The sequence below is a fragment of the Schistocerca americana genome, chromosome 6 (genome assembly GCF_021461395.2).
Source record: "Schistocerca americana isolate TAMUIC-IGC-003095 chromosome 6, iqSchAmer2.1, whole genome shotgun sequence".
Taxonomy (NCBI): domain Eukaryota; kingdom Metazoa; phylum Arthropoda; class Insecta; order Orthoptera; family Acrididae; genus Schistocerca; species Schistocerca americana.
In genome coordinates this window covers 524,971,169-524,989,814 of record NC_060124.1, presented here as the reverse complement: position 1 = coordinate 524,989,814, position 18,646 = coordinate 524,971,169, and the positions used below count along the sequence as shown (strand labels likewise).

The 18,646-nt window shown below is 42.6% G+C and overlaps 1 protein-coding gene across 1 annotated transcript; it reads left to right on the top strand.

Moving 5' to 3' along the window:
* The first annotated feature begins 3,570 nt into the window (after positions 1-3,570).
* On the top strand, positions 3,571-5,412 carry LOC124619666. The gene is made up of 2 exons (XM_047146204.1): positions 3,571-5,202; positions 5,332-5,412. Exon 1 carries the CDS (start codon positions 4,032-4,034, stop codon positions 4,986-4,988), a length of 957 nt encoding a protein of 318 aa, XP_047002160.1. The 5' UTR covers positions 3,571-4,031; the 3' UTR covers positions 4,989-5,202; positions 5,332-5,412.
* The last annotated feature ends 13,234 nt before the right edge of the window (positions 5,413-18,646 follow it).

Sequence of the window (18,646 nt, the reverse complement as noted above, 5' to 3'; positions counted from 1 at the left end):
ATGCTGCGTCCACACGCTTGGCGCTTGCCACAAACTCCAAGCCTCTACAAACGCTTGGCCACATTTGGGGAACCATCCACATGCTCGCGAGGGCACTTGTTTGTTCTGGAGAAGCAAGCATGATGGATGTAGAGGTTGTGTCGGCCATAACCTTTGGCTTAACCTATCTTTATTATAAAAAAGAAAAAAGAGACTAAAAAGAAAAACAAGGAAAGAAAACGCAAAATGCGGGAAAGGAGAATGCAGTAGCCACCAGAAAGATCGTGGGAGGTGCACATCAGCACGGCAGGTCATGGACAGTAGTGGCCGCAAGTAAAGTCCATTCCACCAGAGAGCACGCGAGAATTTGGCCACGCCCTCTGCCAGCGGAACAACAAAAACTCTGGCAGCGCGGGCCGTGTCCAGTCTGTTTTACATCGGGCATGCCTAGCAGACGATTCCCGGTCTACACTATGTGAAGTGCGATGGACAATGTGAATCGTGTTAATACATAATTGGTGACGAGTAGGGTCGTTCTTTCGCGTGTTGCATCGTTGTTCCAGTTTCGCAGCTTATCCATGGCATGGAGAATTTAGTGCGGGTTTTGGTTGAGCAGCAGACGGAGCTCATGGCCACCATGAAACAAGCGCTTCCGGCGTTGCTCTCCACGCAGTCTGCTCCAGCGCCATTCCCTCCTCCCTTTCCCCTGTATGACGAGACGGCGGAGGATTGGGACGCATATGAACATCGCCTTCAGCAGCATTTCCAGGCATTTTATGTTGCCGATGCAGAGGTATGTCGTGCTCCTTTCTTGTCTTGGATATCTACCCTCACTGTATCAAGTTTTGCGGCAGCTAGCGCCATTGCAGGAACCCTCATACTTGTCTTTTGACGCATTGTGTTCATTGCTGTCTTCATATTATCACTGCCGCATGCATGTTGTGGCGGCTAGGGTCGAGTTCTATCAATGCAAGAAACAACCCCATCAGTCTTACCAGCCGTGGGCCGCTACTCTGCACATTCTTAGTCGCAAGTATCATTTTGTCACGGTTCAGTTGCGAGAGTCGTATGCCCACGTTATGGTGCGAGACATCATTGTTCGTACGGCCCCTGATAGGGAGGTCCGGCAACGGGCCCTGCAGTTGGAAGATCCTTCCCTTGAGGATGTCCTGTCCATTGCTCAATTGTATGAAGTCTCTCACGCCGCAGATCAACAGTTGGAAGCGTGGTGCGACGTCGTGGCGGTTCAGGGCAGCGCGGCCACGTCCACTGCGTCCGGGTGGACGACTTGCGAGCGGTACAATCCGGCCGTTACGGCCGCTCCCGCACGGCGCATAAACAGAGTTCCGGCCGCCGGCCCCTGTTACCGTCCTGTGCGTTGTGCTATATACATCATGATCGGTCAGAGTGCCCCCAGCATTGGGCCGTTTGTTGCAAATGTAATAAAAAAGGACACATTGCTAAAGTTTGCCACTCAGCCTCGAAAGAATCGAAGGAAGCAGGTACAGAGGACATGGACATTGACATTCAGGAAGTTTCATTGGGCCAGACTCCCAATGCATCAGCACACAAACTCTTTATCAAGGTGTCAGTTCAGTCGCGCCAATTACAACTGCAAGTACAATGTTGAATGCACAAACTTACTCCGACCTTGGGTCGCCCCCATTGGCGCCAGTTTACCGGCGTCTCCGCGGTTATGGTAAACAGTTCATTCCCCTACTGGGTCAATTCACTATCAACGTTACTTACAAATCAGTCACTTGGTCTCTTACTTTTATTGTTGTCAGTGATGTGAGCTCCGTTAACCTTTTTGGATTGGATGCCTTTCAAGCTTTCGGTTTTTCTATCGCAGACACCATACAGTTGGTCTCCGAAGACGTTCCCTATCAGTCATTGGAATCTTTGAGCTCTGACTTTAAGGATATCTTTGAAGAGGGCATGGGGCATGTTTCAGACTTTGAAGCTCACTTAACGTTGAAGGCGTCAGCTTGCCCGCATTTCCTACGTGCGAGACAGATCCCCTTGGCTCTCCGCCCTCAGGTAAAAGCAGAGCTAGACCGGCTGACAGCCCTCATGGTCGTTCTTCCCATTTCTTCTAGTGAGTGGGCTTCGCCCCTCGTTATTGTCAGCAAACCCTTGGTAAAATTATGTCTTTGTGGCGATTTCAAGGCCACCATTAATTCCCAATGGGTGGTGGACACCTATCCCTTGCCTTGTTCTGATGAATTGTTCTCCGACGTGGCGGGAGGCCAGTATTTTTCGAAAATCGATCTTTTGGAGGCTTATCATCAGATACCACTTGGTGAGGACTCCAAACGGCTGGCGGTCATGAACACCCTGTTTGGCCTTTACCAATACCAGTGACTGGCCTTCGGAATATCCAGTGCCCCGGCGATATTTCAGCGTTATCTTGAACATGTCACAACAATCCCTCATTGTATTAATTACCTGGACGACATAATTGTCACAGGCTGCAGCATGAAGGAACACTTGCACAACCTTCGAACCCTCTTTCTCAAATTCAGGTCTGTGGTCCTGCGTTGCAACCTGCGTAGGTCGAACTTCTTCCAACCGTCCATTGAGTATGTGGGCTACACCATCTCTCGGCACGGCGTCCAGCCGCTAGAAAGTTTGGTCCAAGATATCGTCGACCTTCCGTGGCCCGCTTCACTGAAGGAGTTACAAGCTTTTTTAGGCAAGATTGCCTATTACCACCGGTTCATTCCCAGGGCTTCCACCATAGCCCACCCCCTGTACTCCCTTCTGCGCAAGGGTATTCCTTTTGATTGGTCCCCTGCATGCGAGTGAGCGTTCACCTCATTGAAGAGCCTCCTCACGTCAGCGCCTTGTTTGGCTACTTTTGACCCCAATAAGCCATTGGTCCTGGCTACAGACACTTCACAGTATGGGGATGGGGCGGTCCTGGCCCATCACAACGCAGATGGCTCCGAGCAGCCACTGGTGTTTGCATCTAAAACTCTTAGTCCTGCACAGGCCCATTATTCCCAGGTGGAAAAAGAGGCTTTGGCCATTGTTATGCTGTTACCAAGTTTCACCCTTTCTTGTATGGCATGAAGTTTCCGTTAATCACTGACCATAAGCCATTAATATCATTATTTGGCCCCGCCTCTCAGATTCCGGATAGGGCGGCCCACAGACTGCAATGCTGGGTCTTGTTCCTCTCTAAGTACCATTATGACATTCATTTTCACCCTACCAGACAGCATGCCAATGCCGATGCTCTTTCCCGCCTTCCGGTGGGCCCGGATCCTAAGTTCGATCAGGAGGAGATTATGTGTTTTCATTTGGATGTGGTGTCCCGCCAAGCAGTTGACGGCTTCCCGATCACTAGTTCTAGAGCCACCAGGGAAATGGCAGCTGACCCGGTTCTCCGGCAAGTAGTTCGCATCGTTCGGCAGGGGTGGTCATCCCGACCTCCAGGCCGGGTCTCGGACCCTCTTCGTAATTATTTTGTTCTACGAGACCGCCTCTCAGTCTTGGAAGGAGTTCTCCTTCTGGCTACTGATGATACAGCTCCTCGCGTGGTTGTTCCTGCAAGTTTGTGAAGGGAGGTCCTCACGTTATTACATGAGGGGCACTGGGGTGTATCCCGTACTAAAACCTTGGCTCACAGACATGTGTACTGGCCTGGTATTGACAGAGAAATTGAGCATTTTGTGGCCGCCTCTTCCCAGTATGTGAGCCAACAGGCGTCTCCCAGGTCAGTGTTCTCTTCATGGCCGCCTGCAACCCGGGCATGGGAACGTGTTCACATAGATTTTGCAGGCCCGTTTCGCAATGGCTTTTGGCTCATTGTCATTGATGCTTATTCCCAATTCCCATATGTGGTTCGCTGCCCCTCAACCACTTCAGAAGTTGCAATCCAGGCACTCACAAAAATCTTTTCTGTGAAAGGCCTGTCAGTCACCCTGGTATCGGACAATGGACCTCAGTTTATTTTGCAGGCCTTCCTGGATTTTTGTAGGCGCTTCGGTATTTGGCACGTTTGCTCTCCCCCCTTTCATTCACAATCAAATGGGGAAGCTGAGCGCATGGTGCGCACATTTAAGACGCAGATGAAAAAGTATGTGCACGAATGTCCTGCAGAGGAGGCATTGACGTTTTTCCTGACGGCATACCAGACCACACCGATGGGAGAATGCAGCCTCACAGAGCTCCTCCACGAGCGCCAACCTAGGACTCTGCTGCACCTCCTCCAGCCTGGTCCTCGCCAGTCTTCGCAAAACGGGGTACCCGGCTTTCCACCGGGTATGTGGGTCTGGGCACGTGGGTTTGGTCGCAATCTACATTGGATACCAGCGGTGGTCCTGTACTGCAATGGCCACAGGCTCTATACCTTGCAGGCGGGGGACCGGGAGGTACGTCGTCACCAAAATCAGCTACGTCCATGTTTTGGCACCCACCCTCCAACCCCTCAGGCACTGGCTTCCCCATTGCCGGCACCCGTGTTGTTTTCTCAGGGGATGCTACCGCCCCTCCCTCCTGTGACTCCGCCACACTGCATTGGTTCTCAGCCTTGGCGGCCTCCAGTAGCTCCAGCATCGGCATTGCCATCGTTAGAGATGCCCCGGCGAGAGCCGGCCCTCCTCGCAGGCCCGGTTTCTCAGGAGGCTGGTTCATCTGTGGTCGTGCCTTCCCCATCATCCCCACCACTGGGTCTTGCCCCTCCCAAGGTGAAATGGGATCCGGAGTTCGACAGCTTGTCGCCCGTTCTGTCCCGGGCTCCGGTGGTGGGACGACGGGGGCCTCTTCTTGTGGGTCACTTCCAACCGTATTCGAAGTTTTCGGCTGGAGGGTTGGCAGATCCCCCCAACTCCAGCATTCCAATGGAAGTGGAGGCCATCGCTACTGCACGATGCTCCACCTTCCAACACAGTGGATCACAGTGGCTTCACCCCCCGAAGGAGGAGGAGTGCAGTAGCCACCGGAAAGATCGTGGGAGGCGCACATCGGTACGGTGTGTCACGGACAGTAGTGGCTGCAAGTGAAGTCCCGTCCACCAGAGGGCACGCAAGAATTTGGCCGCGCCCTCTGCCGGAGAAACAACAACAACTCTGGCAGCACGGGTAGTGTCCAGTCAGTTTTACATCGGGCATGCCTAGCAGACAGTTCCCGGTCTACACTATGTGAAGTGCGATGGACAACGAGAATTGTGTTAATACAGAGAAGGTGGATGTTAAAAATTCATAGAGACCATACCAGGTAATTGTTAAATTATTACATTATAGCTTCATTTATGTATCTATGATCATTATACAGTTTCTTATGTGTATTTTGTTTAATATAATTAGGCATATGAAAAAATTATTGATTTACAATTTGTGATTGCAGAGAATATATGGAAGAAAAATGTAAGGAGCTTCTTTATGAACCATTTGGACAGTCTGATAACTTCTGCAAGACTGATCAGCTACACTGATTTTGAATATTTGGTGAATGAAATTTCACCTACGATTTCGAAGAAAAGTACAGACTTCAGAGCAGCTATACCAGCTAAATATCGTCTGGCAATAACACTAAGATATTTAGCATCCAGAGACAGTTACAAGAGTCTACACTATTTGTTTAAAGTATCCACCCAGGCCATATCAAAAATTATACCTGAAGTCTGCAGAGCTCTTAATAACATTCTGAAAGTTGAAATAAAGGTAATGTGAAACATGTTTGATATTTTGTTTTTAGTATTTCTTATTAGTTTGAATAGCTCGGTGTAAAAAAATATTAATCACTGTTCTGTACAATTGTTATTACTTATGCACTAGTATCATAGCACTCAAAATCTTCATAAGCTTTCTGGAATGCTTCGTTAATAACGTTTTGTCTCTGAGGTGTGATTATTTCATCAGATACCGGGACCGGTATTACTGTAATTGTAGAGGTGGTCTTTGAAGGGTTGGATTCAGCTGAGTAAATAGTTATGTTGTCATCTCTGTTTCGATGATGTGTTGGTGGTAATGGAGTAGGGGATCTTTCAAAATTGGAGATAAGATTGGTAGTGAAGGGGTCATAATTTGGGGTAGAAGGTTCAGAAAATGACGTTTGAACACGTGCTGAGCAGTTTGGTACTACTATAAATCCACTTGACACTGATGATGGTCTAGAATATTGAAATGAATTATGAGGGGATGGTGTTTCACATGAAAATGGCCTCTATTTAATTCTTTTGATAAATAAACCATCTATTTCATATATCATTAATTTCCTGTCGTCTTGAGTAAGTTCCCGCATCTTTTTGGCTAGTAGCTTAGCATATAGATCACATTCATCATCTTCAGCATTTGCACATGATGGACACTAAGTACACATTCGTTAATTGAACAAATGCTGTGGCCATTTGCTGTTCTGCTATATTCAAAGCAGTGTGATGACAAGATTTCTCCTTAGATTTACTTGTAGATGGTGAAGAAACCATAGAAGCAGGAGTCGAGGAACCCGCCATGCTGTTATAATTTTCTGTCTCCTCAGCTTCATCCACAATTTCTTTGCCAGCTGTTTCTGATGATCGTGATTGCTGCAAAAATTAGATTTTATTAGCAATTCTACAGTTTAACATTGTGTTTTCAGATGCCCTCTACAGCGGAAGGGGATGCAGCAGTAAATTCCCACATTGTGGCATCGTTGGATGGCAAACATATAGTTATCGAGAGTCCACCTCATAGTGGAACTGAATATTTCAACTACAAGAAAACTTTCAGTATAGTGCTTTTGGCATTAGTTGATAGTAATTATAACTTTGTATTTGTTGACATAGGATGTCAAGGGAGGATTAGTGATGGTGGTGCTTTTAACAATTCATTATTATGGCAAAGAATCTGCAGAAATGAAATGAACTTCCCCACACCATGCCCACTCCCTGGATCGAACAATAACGTAAACGTGCCATATGTATTTTTAGCAGATGGTGCCTTTGCACTCAGTACGCATGTTATGAAACCTTACCCTGGACATCATGAGACTGTATTGCCAAAAAGAATATTTAACAAACAATTGCCTAGAACCCAGGTTGGAGTGGAGAATACTTTTGGCATTTTAACTTCAGTGTTCAGAATTTTAGGAGACCTATTAATTTAGATCTCAAAACTGTGAAAGAAATTACTATGACCTGTGTACTACTACAAAACTTTCTCAGAAAAAGTAGATCTTCTTCAGAAAGATATATTCCCCCTGGAACTTTGGATCTATGGGATAGTAATGGGAATCTGAAAACACCTGGTGCATGGTGGAATATAACAGAATACAATGCAATACAAAATTTGCCACTTGTACCTCGAAGATCACCGCTAAATGCCATCAAGATTAGGGATGAATTTACTTCATACTTTTGTAGGAGTACGAATGCTTCATGAGGAGTTCTGACTTCTTAATTTTAGAGCATGTGCTTCATATTATAGAAACAGTAAAAATCAAAACTGATAGATTCCAAAATTTTGCTTAGTGTATCTGAGTTCAAACCAATCTTGTTGGTATATAGCAGCAAAAGAAATGATTCCACAAGCTGGTACGCAAACCAAACTGGTTCATAAATATCTTCGACTCCGGAGGGAAAATTATTATTACTTATTATTTACGTCATATACATACTTATTTTGTTAGTAACACCACTATTTTAGTAAAAATAAATGTAGAACTTTGAAAAATATACAGTTTGTTCCAGTCATCTATTTATCAAATTTATTGTATATATATCCTGTAAATATTAATACATAAATAAATTTGTACCCAAGCCAGAACGAATAGAATCTTGTTTCTTCTTTAAATGTTTACAAAATGTGGCCATAAGAATTTCCTTTTTGTTTTTAATCTCCTTTACATGTTTCTTTAAAAACTCACTGAGACAACTCCAGGCATCAGCCACTTTTTTTCATCTGTATGGTTTTTATTGCTCAGGTCCCAAATGCAGGGTTCTGCTTGATAACATTCAATGAATTGTAATATTTCCTCATTGGATCAGTTACCGGTATTCATTTTCCCCGCTGTAGCCTACTTCTACACAAAGAGGAACGCACTTCTGTCCGCCATCAGTGCACAAACAATATTAAGTCCACAACAAACGTGTGGACGTGTCGCAAGCGCTTGCCACAAACCTCCTTTGATTTGTGCCAAAAAACCGACACTCTACTGGATCGGCCACAAGCACAAGCAAGCCTACACAAGTCAAGCCAAACACCCTATCTACATGTTTGAATTTGTGATGGCTTGTCGAGGTTTGGCAAGCGTGTGGACACAGCATGAGGAGCGAGTTCGGGACGGACCAGCAGTGCAGCAGCAGTGAAGTCGGGGATGGAGAGCCGGTGAGGTGCCGACAGCCAGTTGAGCTGTGGCTGGCTCCCACTTTACTTATGTGAAACAGCAAAACTAGAAATGAAGTAAAATGTGCTCTTATCTGCAAATGACTTTAGTCTCCCGTGGTTATCGCGATTTTGCTGTTATGCTCTCCTTCCACGGGTGGCAGCAGTGGTGTGTATCGATATTCGCACCTTGGACTATCTTTGACCTGGCACTTATAGTTTCCGGCTGGGCGGTGTGCAACCAGTCAGTTGGTTGGCGTGGAGCAGCAAGGAATTCTCTGCGGGACGTAGTTTGGCCGGGGCCACTGGTGGTTTCTACGCAGTGTCGGTGTGTGTGGGGCTGTTCCCATTGCTATGAGGGCCATGGCACACAGACTCTGGACACGAAAGTTGAGTTTTGATTTAACCTACCAGCAAGCCAAGACTGTTCACATTGTGTCATTTGGAGTTCATTGTCAGCTGTTGGGATATTCCCACGAGCAACAATGTGGTTTTCAAGTTGGAAAATTCTAGCCACTCTCTGGTGGAGTTTCACTGTGGTTGGTTATTTGAATTGAAGTGCACCAGCGGAATATTCTGCCTTGTGGTTGTTAATGTTCCGTTTACCTGCCCTGGGCGTTGATGTAAATTTCAGGCAGTGTTGTTTCCTCATCGTGTTCTTGCTGTCCAGCACGGAATGTAGTTTGACAGCTCCATGTATGATTGTTTGTGGGCACCAATATCTTCTACGTTGTTCCGTTAAACTCCCTGTTGTGCTCTGGTCGGGTGAGTTGGAAGTTATCCTGTCGGTGGGTCTGTTGACTGTCGGTCGGTTGGATTGTTGTCAGATCATGAATGCTTGGCCTGACTGCCTGTCTCACCTAAGCAAGCATTAGTGTTTGAGTTCCAGGCTGACCCTCAAACATCTGAGTGCCCTTGGGTGTACTGCCTTTTTTATTTGTTCTTCTTGTTTGTACTTGTATGGCTTCTAGCCAATTTTTTAAAAATTAGGGTTGTTTTGTCCTTAAGGCATAAGATTCTTTAGGCCTTCAACCTGATTTAAAGAACTGTTTCACGTAAGACCTTTGATATTTTAAAGGTTTTAATGTTGAATTTTAAGTGTTGGGCCTTCAGCCAGTTTTAAGTTTGATTTGTTTTGCTCTTAAGGCCTTCAGCCTAAATTAAAGAACTGTTTCACATAAGGCCTTTGGTATTTAAAAAAATTAATGTTATGGAGTTTTAAGTGTTAGGCCTTCAGCCGATTTGAATTTAAATTGCTTGCTCTTGAAGTGTCCAATTCTTTGGGCCATCAGCCTAAATAAAGAACTGTTATAAGATAAGGCTTGCCTTTTAAATTTCTGATTATGCTTGCGTTTTAAGTTATTGGCCTTCAGCCATTTTTAAATTAAGGTGGCTTTCAGCCGATAATTAAGTACCAAAGATTAAAGCTGTGTGTTAAAAAAAATTTTTTTGGGCTCTTGTAATGTTTGTTCAAATAATAAAGATACGAGGGCTATCCACAAAGTACATTACGTTTTGGAATTAAAAATAAATAAAGTATTGGAAATTTTTTTATTATATACAGATGAAAGCCACACTTAAATACTACTTTTCTACATAGTTGCCATTTAAATTAAGGCACTTATCGTAGCGATGGACGAGCTTGGAAATTCTTTCGTCGTAAAATTCGGCCGCCTGCGCCTTCAACCACGTGGTTACCTCTTCTTGAAGCTGTGCATTGTCATCAAATCGCTGCATAGCCAACCACTTCTTCTTTGCTGGGAATAAGTGGAAGTTGCTCGGTGCCAGGTCGGGACTGTACGGCGGATGAGAAACAACTCCGACTTAAAAGATTCGAGAACTTCACGAGTGGCATTTGCCGTGTGGGCCCAGGCATTGTCGTGAATCAGCAAGATCTTTGGGCCCAACTTTCCCCTGCGCTTGTTTTGTATTGCTCTTCTGAGGTTGTGCAGAGTTTGGCAATACCTTTGAGAGTTTATTGTAGTGCCTCTTTCCAGGAAATCCACAAAAATCACACCTTTTCTGTCCCAAAAGACAGTCGCCATCACCTTCCTTGCCGACATTGTCTGCATGCATTTCTTGGGCTTTTGGGGGGAATTTGTGTGCCCCCACTGCATTGACTGCAATTTTGTCTCGCAGTTCACATGCTTAACCCATGTTTCGTCACCAGTAACGATGCGATCGAGTAATGAGTCGCCATCTTTCTCGTAAACGTCCAAAAACGTTAATGCTGCAGCCATTCGCTGATTTTTGTGACTCTCTGTCAAGATTTTTGGTATCCATCTTGCACAAAACTTGTGGTAACCAAGCTTTTCGGTAATGATTTCGTGCAACAAACTTTGTGAAATTTGTGGAAAACTCATAGAGAGTTCCGTTATTGTGAAATTATGGTTTTCACGGACCGCGGCATTGCCAAACTTGTCGAAAAAGTCAGTCACTATGCTGGGTCTTCCACTTCGCTCTCTGTCGTGAACGTTAATTTGGCCATTTTTAAATTTTATGACCCACTGACGCACTCTACCTTCAGTGATTATGTTGTCCCCATACACTTCACAAAGCTGCCGATAGATTTCTATCGGTGTACAGTTTTTTGCAGTCGGAAACCTTATTACAGCACGCACTTCACACTTCGCGGCATTTTCAATTAACACTGACATTTCAAACTGTCACAGTAACTCAACAGAATACAGCACGGACCTCTCACTAGCACGGCAGGATGCCGACTGAGCAGCAGAATGCCATGACACCAAGATGGCCGCACTAGCCCTGCCCCTAACGGACACAAACGAAAACGTAATGTACTTTGTGGATAGCCCTCATATATGTTCGAGTGTAACTGACAGCCCTTTATTTTTGCCCCTTTCCACAATTCAAACTACCTGTCCTGTCCTGCGGGTTAAGCTGGGCATCTCAGTACCATTTAGATGTAAAATAAGCTTAAAGACCAGAACACTTTCAAATCTCCAGTTTATCATTACACCGCCACAGCGGAGACAAGTTCTGAGCTGTGTGCCTTGCAAGAGCCATAGCATGGGCAATATTTCCCAACTGAGGCGATGAATGAAAACTTGTACCAAGGCCACGATTCGAACGTGGGTCTCCTGCTTCTGGGCAGACATGCTAACTACTATGATACCCTAACACAGTGTCTTTGCACATCTGCATGAACTACCATAGCATGCCTTCCTCTTCAAACCAAATTTCCAATCATGCCTCACCCCACTTGGTATTCCCCCTAAGCTCAAACAGAATTGAAGAGGCTGTCCAACTGTATTGGAATAGCACCTCAGCATCAAAGGAAATGGGGGCTCCTGCCTGAGACCCAGGCATAGGTGGTTTAATCAAATGAAACTATATATTTCCAGAGACCTTTTCAGGTCTTAAATACGTATGATGTATACATGCAGACTGGAGCAATGAATGAAAAATTACACCATGGCTGAGATTTGAACCTGAGTGTTCTGCTCACTAGGTAGCTGTACTAACCAGTATATCACCTTGGCACAGTGGCTTTGCACAACTGCACAGACTACCCTAGTATGTTTTCACCCTCAATCTAGGGTACTCCTTGCAGTTGTGCAAAGCCACTATGCCATGGTGGCGTAGTAGTTAGCACATGTGTCTAGTGAGTAGGAGATTTGGGTTCAAACGCTGACCTTGATGCAAATTTTCATTCATTGCTTATGTCTGCATATATACATCATAGGTGTCAGACTTGAAAATAACTCTGGGACCATGTGGTTTCATTTAATTACTGATCATTGAGTTTTCTTCTACATGAGGGCTTTCTCTTCAAGGGCTAGAGGGCAGTATATTGTAACAAAAAAAGTAATGGCTCAATAACCCATCACCTAACATGGAAACACACATTTTTTAATTTATTTTTCAGAAGAGAAACTTAATAGCGTGTTCTCGCCTACGATATATTAAATTACTTCTGTATTTCATGTAAAAAAAAGTAATATGGAGTAATTAAGTTTCAAAATAACTATCAACAGAAAAATAAATTTCTAATTTGCCCAGTGCCAGTTCTAGCTCTGGATCCAAAAGAAGAATGGGAAATGTACCATATTTCATTGTATTTTGTTGTGTGTTATGCTGTGCTGTGCTTCTGCTCACTCACAAGCTACTTCCACATACAGCAGAGCTCATTCACATGAGCGATTTGATACTATGTGAGGCCACATTATGTGGTTATTCCTTGTGTTAGATGGTTAAACCAACTTCAAAATCTTAAGATATCCCTATATGTTGCAGCTTTCTTCAAACATAACTTCATTTTAGATAACAGCACAATCTGCAAAATGTCTTAAGTTGTTACTTACATTGTCTACCTGCTAATTAACACAAATTATGAATATCAAGGGTCTCAACAATCTTCCCTGGAGCATAACTGAAATTACTTCTACCTCTGGCAATGGCTCTCCATTGAAGATAATGTACTGTGTCCTGCCTACCACGGAGATTTTGGTGTAAATGTCATGTGATAAATTAATAAGCATTAGTGTGGTTCTGAGTCAAATGCTTTTTGGAAGTCAAAAAGCTATAATCCACCTGGCTGACTTTATCCATGGCATTAAGGATGTCGTGTGCAGAAATTGCTAGTTGGGTTTCACATGATCGATGTTTATGGAATCCATGCTGAGTGGTATAAAAGTCATCGTTCTGTTTGCAACAGCTCATTACATTTGAGCTAATAATATGTTGTAGGAGATGGGACAACAGTTCTGTAGATCATTTCAGTTACTCTTCTAGTAAACAGGTGTGACCTGTGCTTTCTTCCTAATAATGAGCATAGACTTTTCTTTAATGGAACTACAGTATAATGTGGTTTAAATGAGCACTAGTTTAGCTGCAAATTCTGTATAGGACTTAAAGATGTGTGAGACAGGCGAAATTCCCTCAGACTTCAGGAAGAATATAGTAATTCCAATCCCAAAGAAAGCAGGTGTTGACAGATGTGAAAATTACTGAACTATCAGTTTAATAAGTCACAGCTGCAAAATACTAACGCGAATTCTTTACAGACAAATGGAGAAACTGGTAGAAGCTGACCTCGGGGAAGATCAGTTTGGATTCCGTGGAAATGTTGGAACACGTGAGGCAATACTGACCCTACGACTTATCTTAGAAGAAAGATTAAGGAAAGGCAAACCTACGTTTCTAGCATTTGTAGACTTAGAGATAGCTTTTGACAATACTGACTGGATTACTCTCTTTCAAATTCTAAAGGTGGTAGGGGTAAAATACAGGGAGCGAAAGGCTATTTACAATTTGTACATAAACCAGATGGCAGTTATAAGAGTGGAGGGACATGAAAGGGAAGCAGTGGTTGGGAAGGGAGTGAGACAGGGTTGTAGCCTCTCCCCGATGTTATTCAATCTGTATATTGAGCAAGCAGTGAAGGAAACAAAAGAAAAATTCAGAGTAGGTATTAAAATCCATGGAGAAGAACTAAAAACTTTGAGTTTGTAATTCTGTCAGAGACAGCAAAGGACTTGGAAGAGCAGTTGAATAGAATGGACAGTGTCTTGAAAGGAGGATATAAGATGAACATCAACAAAAGCAAAATAAGGATAATGGAATGTAGTCGAATTAAATTGGGTGATGCTGAGGGAATTAGATTAGGAAATGAGACTCTTAAAGTAGTAAAGGAGTTTTGCTATTTGGGGGGCAAAATAACTGATGATGGTCGAAGTAGAGAGGATATAAAATGTAGACTGGCAATGGCAAGGAAACCACTTCTGAAGAAGAGAAATTTGTTAACATCGAGTATTGATTTAAGTGTCAAGAAGTCATTTCTGAAAGTATATGTATGGAGTGTAGCCATGTATGGAAGTGAAACATGGACGATAAATAGTTTAGACAAGAAGAGAATAGAAGCTTTCGAAATGTGGTGCTACAGAAGAATGCTGAATATTTGATGGGTAGATCACATAACTAATGAGGAGGTATTGAATAGAATTGGGGAGAAGAGGAGCTTGTGGCACAACTTGACTAGAAGAAGGGACCGGTTGGTAGGACATGTTCTGAGGCATCAAGGGATCACCAAGTTGGTACTGGAGAGCAGCGTGGAGGGTAAAAATCGTAGAGGGAGACAAAGAGATGAATACACTAAGCAGGTTCAGAAGGATGTAGGCTGCAGTAGGTACTGGGAGATGAAGAAGCTTGCACAGGATGGAGTAGCATGGAGAGCTGCATCAAACCAGTCTCAGGACTGAAGACCACAACAACAACAACATTACAAAAGACTATCCAATATTTAACTGATTATTCAAACTTAACTAAATACAGTAATTATTCGATGTAAGCTATTCCATGTATATGTCATCTGTGTTGAAAAATCGATAAGAAAGACTCTGATCTGTCTAAATAAACTGAGCCATGGCGGGCTCCCTCTTTGAATTCCCACCCCATGTGCCTGGCATATGCCACTTCTTGGAGCTCAGAGCATATGGTACAAGGCATCAGGGTGGAGCTGCACTGAGCGGCAGTGGATCGGATGGGCAGTTGGTGTTTAGAAGCCGGAGCAGAGGGTAGGCCACCCAGGGCCTGTGAGTAGTATGTGCCTTTTGGCCGAACTTAGCAAAACGTTTTGTCTAATAGTTGTTGGAACAGGGGTCATCTAAAGACAGAATGTTTGTGTTGCCTTGGCTATTAGATTTTGCTGTTGGTTCTTCTCAGTGGAAGTACTAAAATGTAAGGAGCTTTCTGATCAGATAAAGTGCCCGATTTGGATCATTTTGTGTGACTTAATATCTTGTGGCATTGCCTTGGACGGGGTTAGGGTGACGTGTAGCAACCTGAGACACTTGTTATTGCAATTCAATTTCCCACATTCAGCAATGGATTTGATGATTTGGTAATGCTGTAGACTGTTTTAAGTGTGATCATGTTTAGCCATGGACCAGGTTTTTCAAGAGTATCAGGTGGTGTCCACTGATCCGACTGTGGTCACGGGGTTGTATTAAATGAGAATGACAGTGGAATTTATATGCTCCCTCAGTCTGTTCCAGTTTTCTACTGTTGCGGCATGCTTTGGCTGTCTTGATCCAGAACCTAGTGCATGCTCATCATATTACTGCTGTTAACATTGCCCCTGTACATCTATAACATGGAATGCAGCACTGCTGGCTACACTTGGGCTGCCTTAACCCAAGTTATGGAAATTACTGTAGGAAATTTTGTATTAACATTGTGTACATTTTGATGTTTGAGGCTTTGTTGTGTCAAGTGCTTTTGTTGGACATAGCGTCAACCCCGTTAGGATGGCCACATGTTGGTCAGTTGTATATGAACTGCACATAATACTGGGATGTTGTCTGGACTTAAAGAATTATAACCCCCTGATAACAACTAACTGGCTCATTTGAGGTTCATGGATGTAAAAGATAAAAGGGTATAAAACTATGATATGCATAGTATGCTCTGAAGATTACTTGAGTGTTTGTTCACTAGCCATTTGTGAGCTGAAGAGTAAAATAAATTTACTCCCTGTCTCAGGGTTTATTAGATTGTTGTTCAGTTATTTGTTATTTAAATGTCTTTATGGGGTGACCTTTTGTCGCCTCTTATGTATTTATTTATTTTGCTGCAAGTTGGTTCTGAGCACTAATTACTGGTTCTTTTCCTTCTTAAGTGGCATTCTTAAGCCACTATGCGTACATAATCACTGAAGTGTTTTCTAGAGTATACCTTAAGGGAATTTTCTCTGTCTGTCTGAAGACAGTTATATCAATCAGTGCACACTTGTTCTATTATTAATTCCTTAACTGCTCATTTGGGTTAAGGAAACTAGCTCTGTCTGCCTAAAGGCAGCTCTATAAATTTGTGCAGCTGTTTGCTTATATTATCTAGATGCTCTTGGAGGTGTATTTTAAAAGATTTTTTCCCTAGTTGTCTAGAGGCAGCTGTAAGTTACACTGCCTTCCTGTACATCTCTTAAATTTTAATCTTTTGAGATGAGTAATGCTTCTATGTTGCCTTAAAGAGCCATCTGCTTCCAAGTGTTAATCATTTGTTCAAGCATTTTCTGAGTTCTGGCACATAAAAATAGAAATTTTCAGTCTGAGGTCTAAGAACTACTGTCAGACACAACTTTTTTCTGTAGCTGCTGGCTTATTTAAACTGTCATTAAATTAAGATGTGTAACTTCTTAAATCTGAAAAGTTCAGAATGTTATTTGTAAGCCTCTTACTCGGCTTTATTTGATTTTAGTTATTTTTAAAATAAATGTGTTTTAATAAACAATGGCGAATGACGTGAATCTCAATTTGTTTAGTCCTTCCACTTAGTTCGCTGTCTGCCTGCTTGAGGTTTGATAAATCTTATGTATCTCTGATTTCTGTTTTTCTCTGGCTAATAGTAGTAGTAGCAGTTTTAGTAGTAGCGAGTTGGATGTGAGCTGTGCTGGAGGGAAATCAAAATGTAACTCACCTCTGATGTGCGTTTGCAGGTTACAGTGTTGTTTCATGAAGTGTGAAAAATATTTTTTGTGGTTATCTGAAAGTGAAGAATAGGTGTGAAAGTGATGAACTGGTGTTTCATTTTAAAGCAGTTATATTTAGTCCTGAAATACATCATTTTAAGGGCACAACTGATGTACACTATTAATGGCTTTTTTTTGCTGAATGAAGGAATTACACCACAATACAGAGACCAAGTGGAAGATTAAAATGTTGTTCTTAAACACTTCCAAGACCCAGGAGCTATCTCATTGAAATTATACCCCATTTATTTTCAAGACAAAGAGCAACAACAGTAACAAGCTACAACAACAGACAGAAAAATGAGTATTGTTTTCAACTACTCACTTTTTACAAAGTACAATATTAATGAATTAATTCTTGGACCCATATCTGCAAATCACTGACAGAACTGTAACTATATTTTTGTTACAATAGTTATTTAACAATATGTCAACTAGAGGCAGGGCAGGGCACCACTAGAAGTTATAGCAATTTTAACCATTCTGCAGGAGGGCATACCTTCAGATTTTACATTAAATATTAGTGGTCTCCTATGGCTACCAATAAGTGACTGAATGGAGAGTTGCCTAGTATAAAAAGCACTTGTGTGATGTGATCCTCACACACAGGCAGATAACTGGGGTAGCAACCTCTTATGTGACTGCACCTGTCAACCATTTTGGGCAACCACACAGTTCCCAACCCTTAAGTTAAAGTAGTCATAGCCCAGATTGTCACAGAACCTTCAAAGCTTCTGGTACTGGCCTACCTCTAGACTCAGAAGCAGAGTGCCACAATCAGTTTTGGGAACAATGCTGCTTATTGAGATTCACAGAAATTCCATGAGCGAGGCTGATCACAACCTTTTCTGGTCAGTTACTATAGTAATCCAAGCAAGAACTTGAATTCTACACATGGGCGGTGTTTGTTCCAATGTGTGCCACAGTCTGTGACTGGTTGCATGCTGTACCCTATTGACTGTCAGAGCTCTCAGTTCAACACGCCCAATGAGTGCTGCTGCCACCTCACCCTCTTCCTCCCTCAAAGGCTCCACGTACACAAGATGTTCCTTCCCATATCTTGCTGATGTATCCACTAACTTATCCTTTATCTGAAGAGCATCCACAGTGGACACATGCTTTGGCTGATGAAATGTTTATCTGAACAGTAAACTAAATAATTTTAAGTAACCTCAGAGCTTCTCTTACTTGCAGGACCTGTTACATTACAAAGATTATAATTTCTCTTTAAGAATCTAACATTATCAGGACTATCAGAGTTCAGTTGGAATTTTCTAAATACAGAGTATAAGTTCTTTAACACTTTGAACTTTGAATATCACATTTCATGTATTAGTGTGGTTCTGTTGATGCAAGTCAGTTTTGTAATTGATCTCATTTTAATTTTTCCACATTTTTATTCAAAAATCAGCAAACTGAATTAACCTATTTGTACTGTAACTTAAAATATTGAATTTGAGCTATTACAATTACTCTACTGAAGTTCATAACATTTACAACTGCAAAACTTATAAAAGCAAAGTCTAAACAAAACTAATAATATTCCTTGTAAAAGAAGACATAATTTTCCCAAAAATATATACGTATTTTAGTAAAAGTATATTTTGCAATTCCTTTTGGTGTTAACAATCTGTTGTGTGTATGGTATTCGTTTTTGCACATGCATGGTGGTTGCATAATAATATTATGTTCAATTTCCAGAAGTGTTTTCATGAAATATGTGATTTTTTCCAAATGCGATAATACCAGTGAAAATACTTGGTAGCAAGAATTTAGGAAGAAATAATAATAGAATCTAACCAATGGTCATCATACTGATTGATTAAGAAATATAATTTTTTATAGTTTCAAGGTGTATATGTGGACAAGG